Source organism: Callithrix jacchus, chromosome 9 (assembly GCF_049354715.1).
Source record: "Callithrix jacchus isolate 240 chromosome 9, calJac240_pri, whole genome shotgun sequence".
Classification (NCBI taxonomy): Eukaryota; Metazoa; Chordata; class Mammalia; order Primates; family Cebidae; genus Callithrix; species Callithrix jacchus.
In genome coordinates, this window is record NC_133510.1 from 49,004,009 (window position 1) to 49,028,370 (window position 24,362).

General features: G+C 37.4%; 1 protein-coding gene across 3 annotated transcripts in view; it reads left to right on the top strand.

The window, feature by feature from the left end:
* ST8SIA1 (ST8 alpha-N-acetyl-neuraminide alpha-2,8-sialyltransferase 1) overlaps window positions 1-24,362 on the top strand; it is a 150,601-nt gene that overhangs the window by 78,182 nt on the left and 48,057 nt on the right. For all 3 annotated transcript variants that reach the window (XM_054238285.2, XM_054238284.2, XM_035256095.3), the window contains 2 exons: window positions 7,369-7,478; window positions 13,261-13,353. In XM_054238285.2, the coding sequence (XP_054094260.2) occupies window positions 7,369-7,478; window positions 13,261-13,353 (203 nt within the window). The remainder of the gene's footprint in view (window positions 1-7,368; window positions 7,479-13,260; window positions 13,354-24,362) is intronic.

Consider the following 24,362-nt stretch of genomic DNA (forward strand, 5'->3'; position numbering starts at 1 on the left):
TCCTCCCAACATATAAAAGTAACAAAGCAACAAATGTAGGCTCCAGGTAAAAGAGGAACTAGGGAGCGGCAGAAGGGAGCCAGGGGAAGAATGATCACAAGAAAGTAGGTGGAAAATTACTCAGGGGATCTCAGAAACTTTCATGGAAGCAGTGAACTATGGTAAGAGTGATCATAATAATCTGATGTATTCTATATTAAACTTAAAACATGGAGGTTCTTGTTGTCGTCTTCAAAAGCTAGAGAACATTTCAAATATTTGTTTGTTGCTTAGATAACTGTTCAAATTAAAGATATTTAATTGGTCGCTAGTCTGCTTAAATTGATTCAATCTAGCACTCGATTCTCATAACCCCAGAGCCTCAGAGCCTCCTCATATTTGATCAGGTCTTAGGTCAGTTCTGACAGAACTCCAGTATTGATAGAATCCTGGTGAGTTGGTTGCTTCAGGGATTCTGAAGTTTTTTAGATTCAAAAAGAATCCGAAAAGATTCAAGAAATCTATATTTAAGGTTATTTTTTATAATGTGGATGTAGGGACATTGCAGCCTGCCACTAATCTCTTGTTCTGACCTTTAGTGGTTTTAAAGAACTTCTTTTGAATTGTTAGATTTTGATTTTCCATCAATGTGTAATGCTGATTTTTAAAATCGTAGACATGCCTCAAAGGCAGCCTCTCTCAAGGGCTGTTGTAACTTAATTTGTAATTAGAAGCGCTCTTAATCAAATGTTGTGTATTCCTGTGAAAATTGCTGTTGCATCCAATTCTCTATCTACTAAGTTTTTCTTTTTCTCCACGCACATCCTACTTTTTGCCCTGACCAGTTCAGACACTGCAGCAATTAATAATTTATGGTCGTTAACTTATGTGCTTCTAGAGGTCACGCAATTATCATTCAAGACATCTAGTTATATCTGTGGGGTGGAAGATGAGTAGGTGTAAAGTCTCCTTGTGCCAGTGGTGGAGGTCGGTGCTGGCTCTGCTGTTGGGTTTGGAAGTGGAGTCCCAGCTCACCAGGTCTTTGTTGCTTTGTGTGGATTGCACATAGAGAGGAGGAAGAGGTGGGCTTCAGAAATGACTCTGGTAAATGATAGTTTGTTCACTTAATTATAAAAACCATTCTGAGATGCTCCAGTACTATTTACATAGGCACAAAAAACAGGGTTTAAATTCTTCAGATTTGAAAAGCATTTTTCCAGAAGTCACGTTGTCAACCAGGAATATGTTTGCAGCTGGCACTTTGTAGTTTGCTTCTGAAAAGTCTTCTAGCCTGAAACAAGTCTTGACATTCTCATGCATACTATAAGACACCAAAGACCCCAATTTTTGTTTGTCTTTTTTTCACCTTCCTAATATTGTCTAACAGACCAGAACTCTCCACTACTTTCACATGCCTAAAGCTACAGATCTCAACTTAATGTTAATTCCTCAGAGAGATTTTCCCTAACCTTGTAGCACTCTGCACCTTGCTGTCACATTCGTTAAATTCTGTTTTTCTATTTAGCATGTAAGCTGCATGAGTGGGGTACATGTCTATTTTGTTCACCATCACATTTTCAGCATCCATAATAGCTCCTGTTCCATCCAAAGTGCCCAATGAATAGTTGATGAATGAACAGAGAAGTTAGGTATCAGGGCTATTTGAGAAGAGGCACAAATGATGCAGCCGGTGGAAAAGGAGGATAAAGGGTAGCTCAGAAGCAAGGCTCTGAATGGCCTCACTGATCAGTGCATATTTAGTGATGGGGCTCATGCTTGTTCTTCAAATTTGAAGATTAATTTGTATATTCATTATAACATAAGGAAATGCCGTTTTAGGTCCAGAAACTGCTAAGAATGGATTGGTTGTTCCAGGAAAAATTTGTGACTAAATAGCTAATTATTGAACAAATTGTTGATCATCTCATCTGTACTTAGTCCGGATGTGGAGTGTTGATAAAAAAGATAAGATACCTGCAATGATTACTACAAAAATATCCATTATTAAAACTCATGACTTGATAGAAGTTGTATTAATAAATACAACCTCAAAGGACTAATGACCAAATATATTAATTTGTTCAAAATCTATATAAATTAGCCTGGGTAACATGGTGAAATCTCGTGTCTACCAAAACAACAACAACAATAACAAAAATTAGCTGGGCATGGTGGTATGCACCTATAGCCCCAGCTATTTTGGTGGCTGGGGCAGGAGGATCGCTTGAGCCTAGCAGGCTGAAGCTGCTGTGAGCTGTGATTGCACCACTGCACTCCAGCCTGGGGACACAGTGGGACCCTGTCTCAAAACAAACAAACCATATAAATCTTTGAAATTGAAAATATCTCACACAAATATAGTGTGAATATTAGAGTGGTCTAGCAAAATACTAACTTTCCCCAAAGGAATGCAATTTTGTTAGTGCATAATAATGCATTAATATAATATATTTATAGGGGACTTCAGAGGTTCCTGATAATGTTCAATGCCTCACCTTGTTTTAACTCTCAAAATAGTCTTGGAAGATGGAACAAATGGTTATTATCATGTCTTGTTTCCAGCGAGGCACTGAGGGGTAGAGGGGCCTGGCAAATCTGAATCTCAATCCAGATGATTAACATAATATGGTCATTAATAAGATGGCCATTAACAGATGGAACAGTTATAGATGAAAAAATTTGGACAAAGATCCATAGGATGGTTAGTGGCTGAGCAGGAATAGAACATTTTTTAGGCTGGGCACAGTGGCTCACACCTTTAATTTCAACACTTTGGGAGGCTGAGGTGAGCAGACTGCTTGAACCTAAGTTCGAGACCAGCCTGAACAAGCATGGCAAAATCCTGTTTCTACGTAAAATACAAAAAAAAATAGCTGGTGTGGTGGCACGCACCTGTAGTCTCAGCTATTTGAAAGGCTAAGGCAGGAGGATTGCCTGGACCTGGGAGATCGAAGCTGCAGTCAGCAGTAATGGCACCACTGTACTCCACATGGGTGATACAAAGCTATCTCTGTCTCAAAAAAAAAAAAAGAAAAGGAAAAAGCCTTTGAGCTTATTACTTTAGTTAATCTAATTTATCCTTGCCTTTACAGTAGGTTTTTTTAGTATTACCAAGAGTGTTATAGTATATTCTCAAATCCAGTAAATTATTTTCTTACATAGGTTCAAGGAGACACATTTGAAAAGACAGCATGCAATGCCTTAATAAAAATATTCTCTGTTAAAATAATAATATTCATGTGTCAATGGATGACCAAACTTCTTTCTATAGAAGCATACTCAAAAAGGAAATCTTGCTCATACATCGTTCTGGAAAACATTGACCATTGCCAACATGAGAAATTGAAGAGGTATTCTTTGAGTCTTAATGAGAGTATTATTTCAATTACTTAAAAAAATCCATAGTATTTTCTCAGTTTTTTGTCTATAAAGCTTTGGTGTGCTGTTATTGTTCATTGATGTATTATGAGTGCCCAGAGAGTTCACTCAGGTACTTAAGGAATATTTATTGAAATGAAATGAAATTGCTTGTCAATAATAAAAAGTCAAAATGGCTTTTTTTAAACCCCTGGATTTTTGTTTGAGGGCTTTAGGGGGTGGTATTTTAATAGTGCATGGATATAATAGCTAAGTTTTCTATTAATAAAATTATCACTAATTGTTAAGATAGCGGTGATAAGTTACTATTTTACCATGTTCTACAAAAACCATGAAATCTAGGCATTTCATGGCTTGAACAAGCCAGGGAAACTCTGCTAAAAGGAGGAAAGAAATGGAAAAGGGAAGGAAGATGAGTGGACTGCCATGCCAGTGGCTCACTTAGATGCTCTATATACACAAGCTCACGTAATTTCATGAAAGCCTGTGTGAAGTTATCCCACTTCCAAGACAGGAAGCAGAATACAGAGGGGTTTGACAGCCCACCCTCCAATTCCATAGTCTCACAATTTGGAAATTAGGAGATAATGTTTATATCCAGGACTATGTTGCTGCTTCCAAAGTCTATTTGTTTTGGGGCCAGATTCCTGCCAGAAAACCTGGTATTGCCAGTCTAATAGTTTCAGGCAAGAACCACTCTTTGAACCCAGATTTTTCAAATAAGCTATATGAAAATAGATATGCAAATGTACATGTATAGCTTACTCAGTTCAGGTTTTTGTCCTTATTGCTGAAATAAATCTATCTTTTCAAGGTCACCAGTGACCTTCCTGTTGCAAAGTCCAGTAGCAATTTTCTGCTGTTGTCTTACTTAATCTATCAATAGCATTTGATGTAATTTTTTCCCTTTTTCTTGAGACACTTTTTTTTTAACTTGGACGATTCTTAGACCTCTTCTCTTTTCCATCTGCACTCATTCACCATCCAGTCTCTTGACTTTAAATACCCATGCTGATCACTCTCTATTTTCTATCTTTAGGAAAGACCAACCCCCTGACTGCATAGTCATATATTCAGTTGCCTACTTGACTTTGCCACCTGGGCATCTAAAGGACATCATGCACTTGACATATTTAAGATTGAACTCCAAATCGTTCCCTAGAAACCTGCTCCTCCTGTAATCTTCCATGTGTCCGTAAATGGCAAGTCTATCTTTACAGTTGTTCAAGCCGGAACTCTTGGTATCATCCTCGATTTCCCTTTTTCTCTTGCCCTGTTTTCATTATGTCAGCAAAGTCAGCCAGCTCTTTCTCCAGAGTGTGTCCAGAATCTGGCTACTTCTTCCCACTACTCCTATCACTGTTACCCTGGTCCAAGAACCACCAAAATCTCTCACAAGAGACTCCTATCTGGTCTCTCTCTTTCTGCCCATGACATTCTACAGCCTGTTCTCATAGCAGTATAGTGACTGTTCCAAAATATGTCATAATGTCAATCCTTTGTACAACCAACATTGACTTGATTCTCATGTTAGAATAAAAACCTGTGTCTTTACAATACCCTACAAGGCCATTCAGAATGTATTCCCCAACCTCCCTATTAGTCAACTTTGATATCCTTCCTACTCCTGTCTCCTTTGCTGCTTCATCTCCAGACACAACAGGCTCTTTGCTCTCCCTTCCCCATCCTAGGAATGTTTCTTTTAGGGTCTGCACCAAGAGTTCCCACAGAGATCTGTATGGCTCACTACCTCATCTCCTGCAGGAGTTTGCTCCCATGCCTTCTTTGAATTCTTCCCTGATCACCCTATTAAAATTGGAGTTCCTGGGGCCAGGTACAGTGGCTCACTCCTGTAATCCCAGCACCTTGGGAGGAAGAGGTGAGCTGATTATCTGAAGTCAGAAGTTTGAGATTAGCCTGGCCATCATGGGGAAACCCCATTTCTACTAAAACAAAACAAAACAAAAAAAAATGAGCTGGGCATGGTGGCTTGTGCCTATAATCTTAGCTACTCAGGAGGCTGAGGCAGAAGAATTGCTTGAATTCTGTAGGCAGGGGTTGCAGTGAGCTGAGATCTTGCCACTGCACTCCAGCCTGGGAGATAGAGCAAGACTCTGTCTCAAAATAGTAATAATAATAATAATAATAATAATAATAATAATTGCAGTTCCTCTCCGAAAGCATCTCCCAATGCCAATGCTTTCTTTCTTTCCAGAGTTCATGTCACCATCTGACCTACTGTTCATTTTACTCATTTATCTTTACGCATCTTCTGTTTTCCACACTAGAATATAATCTCTGTGGGAACAGGAATTTTTACTTATGTCCCTGTCACCCAGGGCAGTGCCTGACGCATAGTAGGCACTTTGTGAATACTTTTGGAATAAACAAACAGCTACTTTTAAAATCTTCATCTAACAAATTATAGCTCTAACTAATGTTTTTCCAGTGTTGATTGCAAGCCCTCCTCTATTTCTTGCCCATCTCTCCTCTCTGGATCTGCTCTGATGTTTGTTGGACTGGTCTTTGGTGTAGTAATGCGGGAAATTCTTAACTCTCTGCTGGCAAATGCTTAGGCATTACACTTTATGTACTGTATTTTTCTCAACAGTATTTTCATAGCTCTGGCTGTTCCTTTGACAACTAGAAAATAAAAGGAATAAAATCCTCTTCTCATGCTGCATTAAGTGGCCACCTCAGCTACCAGTGAACACAGAAACTCCTGGAATTTTAGTTTTGGTTTAACTCCCTGCCTATATGAGGCCCCACAGTGTATATTCATATACTTATTGCATTTATTTTTGGGAATAAACCATCTTATTTCCTTGAGATCCATTTAGGGTGGCCAACTTCATTTATTCTTTTAGAATAACACATATTATTTGCTTGAGATTCATCTAGGGTGGTTATTTTTGATACCAGTTGTGTATATGTAAGGTCTTTCCCCAAAGAACTCCAGCTGCTTTGCATGGTTTCAGCAAGCAGGAAATTCTGTACCTGGCAGTTCTTGCTGACCCAGCTAGAAGTGGCCGAATGACGCATTTCACTTTCAGGGGCTATTGCTGGGTTTTCGTATTCATACTATAAATAGCACATCAGGGAACACTCAGATACACTGAACATTTTCTTTGCAGTCCAGTTCAGTGTTGCCAGAAAGAAAGTCACATGCTATTTGGTTCTGTGCAAGTCACTTGCCTCTTAGTGGCTCCTAAGTTCTAGACAGACCCACCCAGAGTGTTTATTTGCTCATAAACACAGCATTACTCTCAGCAAATACTACTGTGCCTTTGTTTATGCTGCTTTCTGTGCCTGGAAGAATCCTGCTTATTTTTTAAGTTTCATCCCAAGTGAGAAAGCTTTCCCTGAGTTGACTCAACAGAAATGCCTTCTTCCTCCTTGTGGATTGCATCCCATGTATATCTCTTTGGCAGCAACTTCAGCATATAATAGAGTTTGTTACCTCGGTGTGTATTTTCACACTCTTATCATCCCTTTCTCTACTCACATACCAGATTGTGAACCCTCGGGCCTGTGACTTGTGTCTGCATGTATCTATTCACAACAGTTAGCAAAGGAAATGTTCAGAAACATTTGTCGAGTGAATGGCTGATCCTATGAATGAATGAAATTGCAATCACATGGGAGAATAGAGCTCATTTGTTTCCAGCTTAATGGCTTTAAAAATAATCCTGTATTTAGTTTGTGTTTCTTTTTAATTTTCCCTAGCAAACACCTTCTGCTATGTGCATGGCCAATTGTAGATGAAAAAATAAATGTTGTTGTATTTAAATACACTCCAGGAATGGTTTTAAAAATTTTTGCTTTTTAGATTTCAAGGCAACAGACTAGTGTGTTCCTTACAAACTTCTTGGCATCTTTCTTTTCACATGCTCTTTTTTTGCTCAACCCAGTCTTCAGTCAAATTCCTCCAAAGGGTCTGCTGTAAACAATGATTTTGTGAGTGGTTGTGTGTTCTTTGCAGTGAAAACCCGCCTTGTTTTCTGTTGCTAGGCAACCCCATTCCAGCTGCCATTGAAGAAATGCGCGGTGGTGGGAAATGGTGGGATTCTGAAGAAGAGTGGCTGTGGCCGTCAAATAGATGAAGCAAATTTTGTCATGCGGTAAGAGAGAGCACCCACAGCGCGGCCTCTGCCTTCTCTCCTTTTCCCCACCCCTCCCATAAGCCCTGGGGCTTTTCAAAACTAGTCAGTTGAGATTAATCAGTTGTAGCCTGCTCCTTAGCTTTACTTCCAGCTCATAGACAAGTGAGGTTAGGAAAGGGGTAAGGGGGAGCATGCCCAAGAAAGTACAAAGCCATGAAGACTCAGTGGAGAGACCCACTCTGCTGTGAATAAAGGCAGCAGTGGAAAGTGGAAAATCTCAGCTCTCATTTTAGATGGTAGAGTCAGGTGATTCTGACTTTTTCAATTGTTCCTTTCCTTAAGGCCAACCCTCTAGGAATAAATATCTTAATGGAATCATTTTATTTTATTTCCTATTCTTCTTAGTTTTTTCACCAAAGCATTTGTAAGTAGCGAGTGGGATCTGAAGAGGGATTAAATATTTGAGTGGGTAGGAAAACTGGAACTAAGGAGCGGGGTAAATTTCAAACAAGGAGGATGCTTGGTAAAGGGACTGAGCAGAGTGGTGATGTGCACATCAGTTCCAGGATAAACAGGAGGCCCCCACGGGAGCATGAAAAAAGATTGCTGAGACATATTCAGCCAGAGGCAGAGACTGCCAAATTGTAGTGGCAGCAGCCTGCACTGCTGGGTGATTCTGCCCAGACATGCTTACCAGCCAAGGTATAGAAGGAACGACAGCAAGTGATTGGATGAGGATAGGTTTGGCATTATCTGGGTGAGAGGGAAGAAGGACACAGAGTGACAACGTGGCGGGCTCTGGCTGGAGAGGGTATAAAGTGACACACCTTGAAACCTGGGCTGGGCAAAAAAGTCTCTGAGATGAGTTAAGGAGAAAGGAAAGGGGCAAATGATGGGGTCATTCAGAGCAGGGTTGAGGTAAGGGTGGCTCTTGGCCATGAATGAAAAAGAAATAGAAGCAGCAGCTGAAGTCAAAGAATGGCTTTCTGGAGGGTAAGATTTCAGAGCTCACGGCATCTGGCGGATGAGTGGGCATGTTATAGAAGAAGAAAACATTTGTTACTGAGCAAATAAGGGAACCTTGAGGATAGATTCTGAGGGGCCTTTCAGGTGGACCCTCAAGCCTTACTGAGGTGGGAATGATTATGAACCAAGTGCCAGCAGACTCCGTGGCCAGGAAGGGCGAAGATGGCAGCAACACCAAGGACAGAAAGCTGAGCGAGATTCTACATTCCTGTAAGTATAAATGAGTAACAGTCTAGGAATGGAAAAAAGGTAGCCAAGAGAATGCCAAGCCACCTCTGAGCCCTGAGTTAAGTGGGGGCGGGAAGAGTAAAGACTTTATCTGCGAGGGTTTTAGGCGAAGCCATGTAGTTTTCGGGGGCTAGGTTCACTCTTACTGTTGGTCTCCTTGAAAAACATTGGTTTCTCACTTGGTGACGCCTGCAGGAGAGTCTAGATCCTTCTATACTTACCTTTCCTTGGTGCAGGTACCCCCATTTGTATTTTTCCACTATATTGCAGTTTTTCTTTTTAATATATACAAACAATAGAAAAATGGAAAAAATACAAATGTAGTTCTTTTAGTTCCAGTCAATGCAACACTTGCTTATTGAGCACCCATGACATGGGCCTTGAGCTGGGTCTGGGAATGGTGCGTTGAACAATTCTGCAATGGATTCATATCCTGGAGATGTGCTTGCTACCATGGGGGAATTCAGACACTTGGGAGTTTCTCAAGAGAAGTGGTATGTGAGCTGAGTCTTCTCTTCATTTCACCCTAAGCAAAGAAACAACCTGGGTTTTTTCCCCAACCTGGGAAAGACACTGCTGTTGCAGTGTCATGAACAGTGGAAAGAATGGCTAGAGATTGAGTCAGAGAGGTATTCAAGGCATAAGAATGGAGAAAATCACCTAGAGAGCATGGATAGGTGAGAAGAGCAGAGCCCTGGTCCACCTTTAGGCACCCTCTCCAGTATTTTGGCATTAGGTGAGGCTGAGGAGCCAGCAAAGAAGACAGTGAGGTAGGAGACAGGCCCTTGCTGTTGTTGACTAGGTCTGTGACCTACAGTGCACTGTTTTACCCTTGCTGGGGCCCAGCTTTCTAGTTTGTAGGAGGAAGCAGGAGTAGACAATTCCTCAGGCCTTCCCACTGTGGCAGCTCTTACTCTATCTAAGACTGTGTGAATACTGTATCATTGTAACACCTTTTACGTAGTTTAGTTTAAATTTTCAAGTTGCTCCTGAGTATTATTAGTTTATGTGCTCCTTCCAAAAATTATCAAGGAAGAAGGAATAGATAGTATTCAACTCATAGATTGAAAGAAGTTAAGTGATTTCAGGTGGCCTTGATGCATGTAGAAGTATAAATGCACTTCATGCAGTGCAATAAATGTATTCTTGTATTATTCATGAGTGTGTATGTGTGTGTGTCATCCATTTGTGAAGATGGACATTTACTAACGTGTAGAAGACTAGGCTTAAGTACCATAGACGGTTATCTATTATTTCTTGTGGGCTGTATTTATCAAAAGTAAAGAAGACTTTGTTAGCCTTACATGCAATCTGGTGTTGACATATTCAAGTTCAGAATTAATGAGCACTTCTGATTAGAGTGCCTAGCACAGTATTAAATATAATGTTTGTAAAATATGGGGAGATGAGGGTTGAAAGAATTCAAACAAGGTAGCACCATAATTAGAACTATGTATACATATGCCTTTGGTTTAATTTCAAAAGTAGGGCTGTTTTCATGACACATTTTAATTTTTAAAAGTCTTATGTATGGTTTAAATTATAGGAGTAATAAATGTTGATAGATTATTTTAAAATTATTTCACCATTTGCAGATCTATTAATAAACAGTTGCTTAATATGCATTTTGGGACATGCTTAATATATTGAGATAATATTATATATTCTAAATTAAGCATTTAATGGATAAGTGTAGATTAGAAAGCATGCATATGTCTGGTCCAACACTGTAGGTTATGTGATGGACAGATACAGTAAGATAAAACATCCAAAAATAGCCCTGCGTGTACACAGTGATTTACCAGATTACAATTCAAAATGTCTTCTAGCACTAGGATATAACAATTTCATAATTTTCTTTGCTTAAATTCAAACACATGAAAATCAATTTCCCATTTCTCAAAGTAAACATTTGCTCTGTAGCCAAAAGCAATACTTTAAAAAATAATATTGTTGAATTCAATTTATTGAGAAGGGCTGCCAGAAAATGTAAAAGGTATTGAATACTTAAGAGGAAGTGGTTGACTCGGGAACATGGGTGAGACAACATATTTTTGGTGCCTTTTCAATTATACACAAATGCATGTTTTCCATACTCACATATACAAAAAAAATTTTAAGTAATTTTATGATTTTTCTACTTAAAGACTTCTTTTTCTCAAGCCCATTTCCCACTTACTTCCACCTCCCAATTCAAAGAATATTTATTTCTCATTAATTCTCTGATCAGATCTCTTTTAGGATTATGAGCACAGTTGCTAAGACACTTTAGCCATTATCTGTTAATTGTGCCAACAAGTGGTAATGTAAACTTTGAAATTTATTTTGCACCACAATTATGCTTTATTAAAACAAATTGACTTTATTAAATGTGCCTTTTGTGTACATCTTTGTAATTAGCAATTTAGGACTTGAGGAGCTATAGTTATGTGCTTTTCCTAAGAGAAGAGATACAGGAAAGTGCCGCAGATATTTGCACTTAAAGGATAAGTTTACCCGGAAGAACTTGCACCAAAATGTATTGTGATTATTTTCTGGAAATGCATCAAACTTTACATAAAATGTTATCTTTATGGTTTTAAGCATTCCCCTCTGTTATAGAAAAATAATAAACACCTGCAAGTTTTTCTTGAGCTATTACTCTGTGGCAGTAGATATGAAGAGACCCAGACACACGAGCCATGGAACACACAGGAAAACAAAGTATTTACTCCTGAAACCAGCTTGTTTAACAACGACAACACGTGTTGACAGCACTCCCCAGCAATACTGTTTACAGTTTTAGCATAACATAGCTGATTCTCACATGCTTCCAAGGGCAATTAGGATCAAAGCTTCTTTAGGAGACAAGTATCCAAATTTTGGTCTGTTTTATCCTGGAAGTCATCTTCCTCTGGGCGAAGATCAATTAGATCACAAGACCACAGTCAGTTACCACAGCCTGATGAGCCTGGCTGTTAATGCACGAACTCACTCCCTCATGAGAATCCTCAGGAAACCGCATGGGATACAGGCAAACACTAGACTGCAGATGCCTCAAGAGTAGGTTCTATGACTTGGGCTCCACCCCACAGGTCCCCATAATGCCCACTGTGTTTGCTTTCAGTGGGTATTCAGCAAAAGCCACTGACTGGTTAACTGGCCTGTGGGTAGCTGCCAGAAAAACAATTATCTTATCACCAAATTGCCGATAAAGGAAGATTCTAAATCAACTGACACAAGTTTCCACCCAGGATGCCTTGATGTGGCGATAGTCACAGGGTAAATAAGAGACAAAATCAGAGAACTCGAGCTGGTCAACTGAATGGGTGCCTGGATACTGGGGGTAATTTGTAGGGAAAATTTAGTAGTCGGGGAACCAGAAGAGACTGCAATATTTGTAAGATATCTTTACCTACAAATAAGTGATGCTTTGGTTTACTGAAGTAATAAAAAATTACAGGTGCCCTAATGTGGTAAGAGTCAAGTTAGAGATATGGTTGGAGAGGAGAAATGAGGACGGAGTAACAAAAGAAAATGTAATGGAAACTACAGGCTCATTTGTAGTTTTCATAGATAATAAATGTATATTTAATTATTTTTGTGTGCCATTTCTGATTTGTGACATTTTTGAATATTTATTGAGTGTACACGTCAAGGTTAGGGAATTTTTGTATTACATAACTTTTTTAGTCCTTACAACAATTCAGGAAAAGAGGAAAAATCATTATCCTCATTTTGTGTAATGGAGAAACTAAAGTCAGGCAAATGAATTAACTTGCCTAATGTTCCACAGGCAGAAAGTCATGGGATTTGAATTTGCAATGGTCATATTTCCCATTGTAAGCATTCGTAAGACGCTGTGGCCAAGGAAGCAACAGGGGCAGGGTGGTGTTTGTGGGTGGGAGTAGGGTGGCTGTTCCATCACCAGGGAAACCACCTGTACTCTTTCTTTGGCTGAACCGGGCTGGTGGATGACTGCACTTCTTTGCATGATGAGCCATTATGCCTTCACCAGTAACCCATCTATGCATTGACCACACACACAAAAGTCAGACATGCTTTGATTTAAGTGAATAGCACATGGCTCTGAAAGCACTCTTATAATTTAGATTGTGGAAAGATAAAAAAATTCTCCCAACAATATATTAATTCCTTTCCGTTTTCTGAGGTTTATGCGTGTGCAGAGGTACTGTAGGTCCTCTGTCTTCTAGTGTACCATGCTCTGCTGAGCTCTAATTCCAGTATAAGAATGTCTGTCCTACCTTCTCAAAAATATTTTGAATGGGATAAATACCCGTTAGTTACAGTCTCTTTCTGTTTGTAGATCATTTGCCCCTTTGGCGGACATATCCTTTCTTCCTGAACAGGAATAGTTTTTGTGACAGCATTTGGAAGATGCTCATAGTTACTTATTCATCTAATGTCTATTAAAAGGGAGAGGTGGTTAAAAAAAAAGCAGTTACTTGCGAATTGAGTTAGCATTAATAAAATTCCTATACGTATTATTCTAACTGATGATTTAAGGTGTGCAAATAATTCAAAATGTTCATTCTTGTTCCTCTAGATGCAATCTCCCTCCTTTGTCAAGTGAATACACTAAAGATGTTGGATCCAAAAGTCATTTAGTGACAGCTAATCCCAGCATAATTCGGCAGAGGTAAGAGTTTATGACTTCTGTTTCTGAGGAATGAAGATGAAATCCTCTCAAGTACTTAGCATCTCAAAAGCAGTGAGCATAATTCAGTTTGGGAAATCAAGAGGAAAACCATCTGGAGAGGCAGGAAGGATGAAGTTAATTGTAAATAAAGAAAGCAGGATTATGGGAATCCAAACAGTGTTTATACTTCCTCTAAGATTCTGTTTCTTTCCTTTAGAGATGCTAGAAGTAACATGAGGATCAATTGTTTTGCTTAAAGAACAGCAGAATATTCTGCGTACTCATTACTGCTACTTTTCAGTTTGTTGGCTTCAGTCCCAATTTGTTGATTGGCAACTGAACCGAATTAATATCAAGAATAAAAAACAAAGCAATGGTCAATCCACTGCATGTGCATGCATTAAAATAGCAATACTGTCAGAATGTACAAGAATGTGTGATTATAATATACTATGTTACATTACATTATATTCAATCATATTTGGGGGAGTGCATGTAAAATTCTTGTTCTAATGTTAATTCTGGAAATCTTGAAATTGCTTGGAATCTTGGAGGCTGCTGTGGGAGCTTTGGCGGGGGTGGGTCAGTCTGTAGTTGATGAAGTGTATCAGCGAGCTATCAGCTGTTTCTCCAAGGATTGTTCATTGTAGAGAATGAGTCCCTCTCCGAGGAAAGAGGAATCAAGCATTGCTTTAGGCCCTCCTGTGTCCCTAGCAATTAGGAGTGAAATATCCAGATGTTCTGGGCCCAGGCCCTTGTCATAATGAACAATATGTGTGTTCCCTTATTCACAGTGTGGGACTACTGGTTTTTGTTCATAAGAATTCTCACAAATTAGATATCTAGAAATGCAACCAGCTTTTAATTTTGGCAGATACTGTGAAATTACCCTCCCCAAATATATCATTTATCTTCAGTAATGAGTAAGACTGCTTGTTACGTACATGGAAAACAATACTGTATGTGAAAAAAAAAGAAGAAGGATAGATATATTATACTTTACTTAATTTGCATTTTTTTAATATAAGAAGAGTTGAGTGGGTATTGATTATTCGTATTTTTTCTTCTGCCCCTTTGTATTTTTGTACTACTTTCAACTTGCTTTTAAAAACTATTTTTCTATAGCTATATAGGAACTCTATATTATGGATATTAAGTCTTTGTAGCAAATATTTTCTTCTAGCCTGTCACGCATACTTTAACTTATATTCTATTTCAATTTAAAATTTTTATGCAATGAGACTTGTTAGTATTTTCTTTTATGGCTTCTTTTATTAAAACAATATTTCTTTGGATGATCTTTCTTACCCTGATGCTCCTCCCTTCCATGAAAAAAAAATCCTGAAGTTTTCTAATACATTTATGGTTTATATTTAGAAATTTAATCCATGTAAATGTATTTATTTTTATTCTTATAAGAGTAATTTTATTGTTTTTAAACAAAAATATATGTCATTATAAGAAATTAAACAGAAAAGTGCAAAGAAGAAATAAGAGAACAGAAGAAAATTTTTTTATTAAAACATTTGTATACAAGGATTAAAATATAGAGGGTGCTATACTATGATGGCACACTAAAATGAAAGAAATAATATTGAAGTGAGAAAGGCAGCATTTCTATATTAGAATATTATCCTATTTATATTAGATATTTTATTCATATCTCATAGTCTTCTCTCAAAGCTGTGCAAATCCAAGACATCAGCAGTTATCCTGTACTTTCATGTGATGAAAAATTAAACTCATTGAGAAAAGATGTGCAGTGGAAATGCTAATTTTCATAGCTGTCTCCAAAACCTTGATTCTCCTAAAAATATTCTCTCAGAAGTTACAAGCATGAAGAGTTTTCACTATAAAATTCTCTTAGAAAATATCAGTAACAGAATAAAATAAGTTTTAGAAAACTGAAGTATACATATATGAGAGGCATACATAATTATAGTGACAAAAAGAAAGTTAGAAAAGATAATATTCACTGCTGTATCTAAAAGAAATTGCCAGTAAGAAGGAGCTTTGCTACAGCCTTTATTAGGTTAGCTTGTTTGGAGTGCATTTTTTTTGACAGTACCTAGAACAAAAAGATTAGTTAGGGTGCCTGAGACATAAGATTAGAAGGGGCTTTGCATTCACATTCATCCTCTCATTACATTTTTATGGTCCAGGAGAAAAGAGGTGGTTTTAATCTGGCAGCTGTTATCTTTAAACTCCTTACTACTATCCTTTCTCTTTCTTTGCTGGCCTTTGCAGGTGAAAGGCAGAAGATTCATACATAGCATTACCTTTTTTTTTTTTTTGAGATGGAGTTTCACTCTTGTTACCCAGGCTGGAGTGCACTGGCATGATCTTGGCTCACCGCAACCTCCACCTCCTGAGTTCATGAGCATTACCTTTTATCAATATGCCATCTGTAGCCCTTGTTCTTCAAACATTTTTGTACAAGTACTGTTTATTTTATTTGTCTGAATATAATGGATACAGTACCATTTTGTTTCATGGCTACATTGCATAGTGGTGAAGTTAGTGTTCAAATATCCTTTAAACATTTTTTTAAATCCATCATTCCCTTGATTATTTTTAATTAACTTAATTTTTGTGGCATAGGTTAAATTGTTGCTAAGGATGGACTTTTTAGGGAATTATTTACATATGCTTTAAATATATATTGTCAGAATTTCTGAAGTGCAGATCGAGCTCTTCAGATTTTATGTGTCCTCATGGCAAAATCAGTGCTCTTTGTCAAATTAACTTATTAAGTTAACTTTTTGTAAGAAAAGATGGACTACCTTTTTAATTAAAGTGTTACAGTATAACTTAATATAATCATCTCACTTCTGAGGTTTGATTATTCAACTGATACAGTATGGGGAACTGTCAAGAGAGTTTGTCCCCTGGATAAAATAAGGCATAGCTCCTTTCTACTTCTTTTAAATAAATTTTTGCTTTTTTTTCAGGGAATATTCTCTCAGAATCAATGTATTTTGGAGATGTTTCTTTGTTTGGTGGCCTAGCAGTTTTTATCCTTTTGGGCAAGGCATCATTATAATATTTGGGATAATAGGAGGCATGAATTTCTTTTATGAAGTAGAAAAAGAAAAATTATGGAAGTACAGTTTGGCAAAGAGAGTTCTTTAGACTGTCAGATTGGTCTTAAGCAAATATATTTTTTAAAAGTATACATATGGAATTTGAAGGTCTGGAAATTTATGGCAAGAAGGAGAAATAACATAGAAGCCAACAAATATTTCTTGAAATCTACTCTGGGACAGGACAAAGTTGAATGAAACGGCCTCAAGCCCTGAAGTTGCTCCCTGAAGCATTCATACCGATGCTGGAGTGGCCACGGAAGGGAATTAAAAAATTTCAGGGAACCCTTCTGTATTAGTCCATTCCCACATTGCTCTAAAGAAATACCTGAGACTGGGTAATTCATAAAGAGAAGAGGTTTAATTGGTTCATAGTTCTGCAGACCTTACAGGAAGCATGATGTTGGCATCTGCTCAGCTTCTGGGGAGGCCTCAGTAAACTTAACAATCATGGCAGAAGGCAAAGGGAGAGCAGGCATATCACGTGACCAGAGCAGGCGCAAGAGACAGCGAGTGAGCTGCCACACTTTTAAGCAGGCAGGTCTTGTGATAAGTCACTGACTATGGCAAGGACAGCACCAAGGACAGCTCTAAGCCATTCATGAGAAATCATCACCATGATCCAATCACCTCCCATCAGGCTCCACCTTCAACACTGGGGATTACAATTCAATATGAGATTTTAGTGCAGACACAGATACAAAACATATTATCTTCTGAAAGTATAAAAAATGTTCTCTACAAAAAATAATAAAAAATTGATGGGCATGGTGGCATGTTCTTGCAGTCCCAGCTACTTGAGAGGCTGAGGTGGAAGGATTGTTTGAGCCTAGAAAGTTGAAGCTTCAGTGAGCCATGATTGCCCTCCAACCTGGGCAACAGAGCAAGAGCCTGTTTAAAAAACAGTTGGTATGAATTAGGAAACAGAAAGATATTTAGAACAAATGGAGTAAAAATCATGGTGGAGGTAACCTTTTAAAATTTGTAAATGCATAACTTTTAATTCAGTAAGGTGACTTGATATGAGACCTAGATATTTATTTTTAGGTATAACCTCAGTAATATCTTTCCATACAAGTGTAAGAAATTTTACTCAGTAGTTAGTGTCTCTAAGTTTAATAAAGGGAATTGAGAATGTAGAAATAATAACTGGAGGAGTAATTGTTTATGTTATTTATGTGCTTTTAAAGTAATAATAACTTGAGCTTTGAGGAAAACAACTTGGGTCCAAAAAGGTTATAGCAATTTATCTTTAAAATTGTACACATATTTACTTAATGTACATACATGTTTCAAACTGTGTTCCTAAAACTTATGTATCTCTTTTGCTATATGACTTTGTATGACTTCTTTTCTTTCTCCATACTCAGAGCAGCTTATCAGTGTTTGTATCAAGGCTTGGAAGTCACTGATAGTTATTCATTCTAACTGTTCTACAATAAGAGAGTTAGAAGGCAGATAACAAAACTGAAACGAGATAGCAAGTAGGAGATAGAAAAGAAAAGCCCCTAGAAATATGAATACTTGGAGTTGGTGTCTGAGACAATATTACATAGCAATGAAAAACACAAGTTTTGACCTAGAATGAATTTGTTTTCAAATTCTAGTGCTAGTGCTAGTAAGTGCTTCTACCTACTAGCTATGTAACCTTAGTTACTTAATGTATCATATGTCAATTGAGTATAAAATTATTTACCTTGAGAACTGTTGAGAGATATAAATGAGACAATGTAGCTGACTAGAATAGTTTCTATTAGATGCAGCTAGAATAGTATCAAAGTAGCTACTCAAGAAGACTCTCCTGTTGCAATACATTTTGTTCTTGGATAAAACATATTTTTAAATGCATTATTGTACTCATCAAATTTAGAGAACTCTCCAAGCATATCTGCATGTCCACCTTCCCACCAAAAAAAACAAAAACAGAAAATGAGGGAGCAAAAATGAGACCAAATGCTGTGAGTTGTAAAAGTCAGATACCAAAACTTAGAAAGGAGACCACTTCTGGACTCACCATGTTAATGGGTGTCCCATATTAAGTCCTGAGAAGGAGCCTATTGTGGTTCCAGGTCAGTAGCAGTCCCTGGCTTCCAACAGAAGCAAACACAAATTTCTTTTGGAAAAAAAGCTCATAGAATTCTCATATACTATGTTCAAACAAATGATAGCTCATAAGCAAACACTCAAAATGCACACAAGCCATCAAAGTGTAATTCTCAGAGACAAAAAGTAAACAGAAAGTAACAGATGAGTTTAATGCCTGGAATGAAAATAATTACAACTTATTTGAATTGTCAGATACAGTTGATTACTAAATATAAAATCTTTATAGAAAAAAAATGAGACGCCAATAAGAGAATATCTAAATTAAGTAGGTAAAGTTGAAAAAGAACTAAATTGAACTTTTAGAAATGAAAAGTATAATCATTGAAATGGAAGGACATCAGATTAGACATAACTGAAGAGAGAATTGGTGAACGGGAAGACAGAGAAAATAATTTTCCAGTTATGAGGCTATGGAAAATGTAAAGACAAGACAGAAACATGGAGGATAGAATGAGAAGGACTGTATTCAAATGGAATTGTGGAACTATAGAATAGACATAAGAATTCTTTTGCAGAATTCATGATTAATGTGATCCATAAGTAAAGGAGACACAAAGTATCAAGCAGATCAATTAAAATTAAAAATGCAAACTTAGACAATTTTAGTGAAACAGAACTAAAGATAGTAAGAAGCTTATAAAAGTAGCCAGAAAGAAAAGACGGATCACCTGCAGAAGAGTAATTATACCAAAAACAAACATTTTCTAATAGTAAAAATGGACATCAGGAAGCAGTGGAAAAATATCCTCAAAGTGCTGAGAGAGAAACTATCAACATAGAAATGCATATTCAGCAATCTATTTCTTCAACAGTTTTTTCAATAGCAAACATATTCTGAAAAACAGACAAAGGTTTTTTTTAACCTCCAAAGGTCCTTCAGTGAGAGAAATTCTAAAGAATATATCTCAGCAAGAGTGTGTTATTCCAGAAAGAAAATCTGGGATGCAAATAAATTGCTAAGCATATCGATAAGTCTGAACAATTTTATCTGTATAAAATGATTACTATCATACATTGTTTTTGCAGATGATTTGTGTGATCAAAGAAAAGACAACTAAAATACTGGAAAATGACATTGCATAATTTAGAAGGGGGAGACTAAAGTGCTTTTAGCTTTTCTTCAGTTTTTACTGCTTACTGACAAGTCATCCTTTTGTCTAAAGCAGCAACAGCAATAATTTTAGTATCTTTCACTGTTTCTCTGGGTCAGGAATTCAGGAAGAGCTAGGCTGAGCAGACCTGTCTCATGATCTCTCACATGGTGGCTGGAGTTGAAATGTCCAAGGCTTGGAGCAGCAGGGACTGACCAGACATCTCCCTTCCTGTAGGCTCAGAGCTCTCTGTGTGGTTTCTCCTTTAGTGTTGGCACCCTCACTGCATGACAGACTCCAGGAAGTTGGACTGTTTATATCCCTGCTGGCTTTTCCCAAAGCTAGTGTCCATAGAGAACAATTGGAAGTGCATGACATTTTAAGAGCCTTACATGGGAAGTGGCCTAGCATCACTTTCATCATACTCTATTAATTTAATACACACAATCACAAAGTCCACCAAAGTCCCACCCAGGTACAAGGGAGAAGAGTTCTAGCACAGATCCGCCTCTTGTTGGGAGGAGTTTTCAAGTAACATTATTAGAAGAGTATGCATGGTAGGAGATTTGCTGTGGCCATCTCTGGAAAATGCAGTCTGTCACAGTTTCCTCCTGCAGAAAATATAATCTGTCCTTGGGTCACAACAATTTATATCCCTCACATATTCAAAATAAACTCAGTCCCTTCCTGAAGACTCTCAAGATATGTCCCATTACAGCATCAATTTAAAATCCAGAATCTCCAAAAGGTTGAAAGAAGAAGAACAACAACAAAAACCAGAAAAGAATAAACTGAAAACAAAAATACAACAGAGTGGGTCCAAAAAGCCAAAGCTAATACTTGGGAAAGTCTACTGCAATTGACAAACCTTTAGTAAAGTTGATAAATAAATAATTATTATTTTAAAATAGACTTTTCATGATTTTTCTGAAAATCCATCCTAAAAAAACAAGAAAAAACTCTATTATACATAAATGTATTATGTACATCATAAATGGATAATGTGAGTAAAATATCTCTAAACATAAAAAATACACCAGTGATTTTGTAACTTATGATATACCCATGTTGATGGTATATTATGCGAAGGTATTATAGGTTAATGTACATAAATCGTTTTAATAAATGGCAAAATGCTAATGTTCTAATATTAAATGAAAAAAATATATAAATGTGTAAATATATTAAATATATATATATAATTATATTCAGAGAAAATCTCTAAGGAAATAAATCAACGTTTTCCAAAGTTGCAAAACTTTATAATGAAGAAAAAAATTATTTAAAAAGCAGTCTTTGGTTGGGCACAGTGGTTCACACCTGTAATCCCAGCCGTTTGGGAGGTAGGAGACTGAGGTGGGAGGATTGCTTGAGGCCGGGGGTTTGAGATCAGCCTGGGCCATATAGTGAGACCTCATCACTACAAAAATAAAATATAAAAAATTTCTTGAGTCAAGGAGTTCAAGTCTGCAGTGAACTGTGATCATGCCACTGTACTCCAGCCTGGATGACACAGTGAGGCCCCATCTCTTAAAAAGGTAAGGCCTTGTTATTTTATAATTTCTCCTACTGTTAACTCATTTGACAATACAGCAGCCTTGTGAGTTGAAGGAGCAGGCAATATGAATAAAGCCCTGATTTCGCGTGTGGGTTCCTGCTCTTCCAGATTTAAGTGAGATTAGCTTGAACTCCAAGTTTTTTCTATTTTATTCAGAGTCAGACGTTCTCTATGTCTTCCCAGTCACCTTGTCCTGAGAGCAGCAGAGGTGAGCATAGCACCAAGAAGCCAGCTGCTGACACACAGTAGTTACTGCATACATAAATGTGCCTTTGTTTCTTTTTTTTCTTCTGTGAAACTCTAATCTTCAGGGTTAAATAGCAGATCAGATCAAAGATTATTATAAAAGCAAAACTAGTACATAATTAATAAATTAATACGAGAATAGCCCAAGTTCTTGTGGCACTTTTATGCAGGCCCACTGAGACTGGGTTGCACCCAGTGAAGAAACATTAGGGGAGGACCCAGCAAGGGTACCAGGTTGAGAATCTTTACCCAGGATTTATATTGAGATGCAATGTGTTCAGACCACTGGGTCAACGATTTGTACCAGCTTTCTCCCATCCACCTGTCCTTAACTCTATTTTTACTGTGTGCTTCAGTTGAATATTTTTACTAATCAGTACAATGTCAGTGAGTTACAATTTCAGTGAAAGAGAAAATGTGCGGAGGGCTTTCTGTAAGCTATTAGGACAACATTGGCTGTATGATCAAAGATGAGTTGGTCAACCTCTCTCTGCGTGGAATGTGGCAGAAAAAATTTAACAGTCAGCACCAGAATTTTGGTTTGAAAGTGTGCTGTCTGTATATGGAACTATTTCTTGCTTACTTGTAGGGATCAGGGAGAAACTCAAGGGCCTGTGTTGGTTCCAGAGTTGGATCTGAGTAATAGGTGAGTATAGAATTGTTGGGATGAGCCAAAAGAGAGGGGTTGAGGAAGAAAGAAGGTCTAGAGACAGGAGACATGGTGAAGGAGAGGAGAAAAATCTTTGGGAAGCTTAGGCATGTTGACTAGAAATAAACTGAAATGTCTAAAATCAATTTTAAGTTGCTTTTTAGAAAGTGTGTGTCCTGAGATTATTTCCCCTTCATTCTCTCAACTTCTGTGACTCTTCAGATTCCTAACATAGCCATGCATTTTTGTCAGTTTTCTATACAATATTAGCGTGTAGATGTGCACGTATGTGTGTGTGTTTGATGAAGGGAATGTGCTCCCTTCATTTGGAGTCAACATGGTTTGTTCTCCTGGATAATGGCACTGAGGTGACAGAGAGGACCTCGAAAATGTAATACTCCTAAGGATGTTCAGATGGAAATCCTGGGAAAAACCACTTTTGTAGTGACTGCATACCCCTTTTAGAATGTAGAGACAACCTTTGACTCACAAAGCTATTTTGTTATAGCCAAAGCATTTGTGCCCCAGCTTAACTGTGGGAGGCAAACTTAAGTGTAAAGTGTGAAACCGGCTGATTATCTTACCAACTGCATATATGCCAAGAGCCTCTGAGCAAGATGGTAGGAGTCTATCTGTGAACAATTCATTGCACAGAGTTGTTATGTATTCAGTGATTTCAATTGTTCAGCTATTAATGAACTTTCTTCATAATCCTCATGAAAAAGGATAAGATAGCAGTATTTATTAGTATGTGAATATTTCTATTTATTAAAATAAAATGACTTTATTGTTAAATTTATATTTTAATTAGTTTTATTAGAGAATATGAACCATGTAGATTAAATAGAATATAGTCTCAGTGATTACTAACTGTATTGCATTCGATTATATATTGTTTAAAACAATATTTTTATTAAAAAAAAGGTTTGCTTTCCAATTGGAATTATAAGGACATATCTCTGAAAGTTTCTATTACTAAGTTTCTTCAATTTGTTTAACAGAATTTTTAAAATCAGAGCTTTTATTATTAGATTTATAAATTGTGATACGCATTTTTAACCAAAGTTTCCGCTAGTAGCTTTCATATCGGGATCTCTTTGGACACACACCTGCACACACACAATACACACATTCACACTCATGTGCACATACACATGCTAATGAGACAAACGAGAATCAGAATCACAATGCAAATTACTGACAAGGGCAGAATATAAATTCATGAGACAGATATCATATTTGATAAATATTATTGCAAATACAAATGAAGGGAAAGGCAGAGAAAGGAAGTGCTACCCACATGACTAAATTATCATATTTTATTAATTGTGAGCGGCACAGTTTTTAATATTCTAACATCTGTGAAACAGCTGCCTCCTACAGCCTCTGTTGTCCAGTTGGAAGCTGAGGCATAGTTGGCACTGTGAGTACATAGTTGTCACCTTGCTCATGGCCGCTCCTGTGCTGTCCTCCTGATTAAATTATGCTCACTGTTGGTACTGCACAAGTTGAGTTTGACTGGCATTTAAAATATCTCCAAAAAGATTGAATATCTATTGTGTATAAAGATGAAAACAAAGCAGTGGTGTGTAAATTTGATTTGTAAGCAAATTACTTCAGGGAAATAATAGAATCAATTTTGTATTTTCTTGTAAAGCAACATAAAAAAAGGAAAAAGAAAATAGTCACAAGTAGATGATGGTTTATTTTAAGTAGTTACTAAGATGTGTGCAAAATGATTGTCTAGACAATGCAGATGAAAGTAGGAAAAATTGTCGTGTCCCTTAGAATGGAAGAAAAATGCCACAGCAAGAAGAGACAGTACAGGACTATTCACAATAGTATTATAAAAATATTGAGTCATGGTTTTATTGGCAGTGCTTTTTTTCTTTATAGTTAGTAAATAATATCTTATATTTGATAAAATATAACTTTTAAAATAAACATTATCTGCCAATTCCTCGGAAATAAAAATGATTAGATAGAAAATAGAACAGAAAATTTGGAGGAAGAATATACTAATCTGGGCATGGTGGCTCATGACTGTAATCACAGTACTTTGGGAGCCTGATGCGGGTGGATCACCTGAAGTCAGAAGTTCGAGACCACCCCGGTCAACATGGTGAAACCCTGTCTCTACTAAAAATACAAAAACTAGCTGGGCTTGGTGGTGGATGCTTGAAGTCTCGGTTACTTGGAAGGCAGAGGCAGGAGAATCACTTGAATCTGGGAGGCAGAGGTTGCAAGAGCTGAGATTGTGCCATTGCACTCCAGCC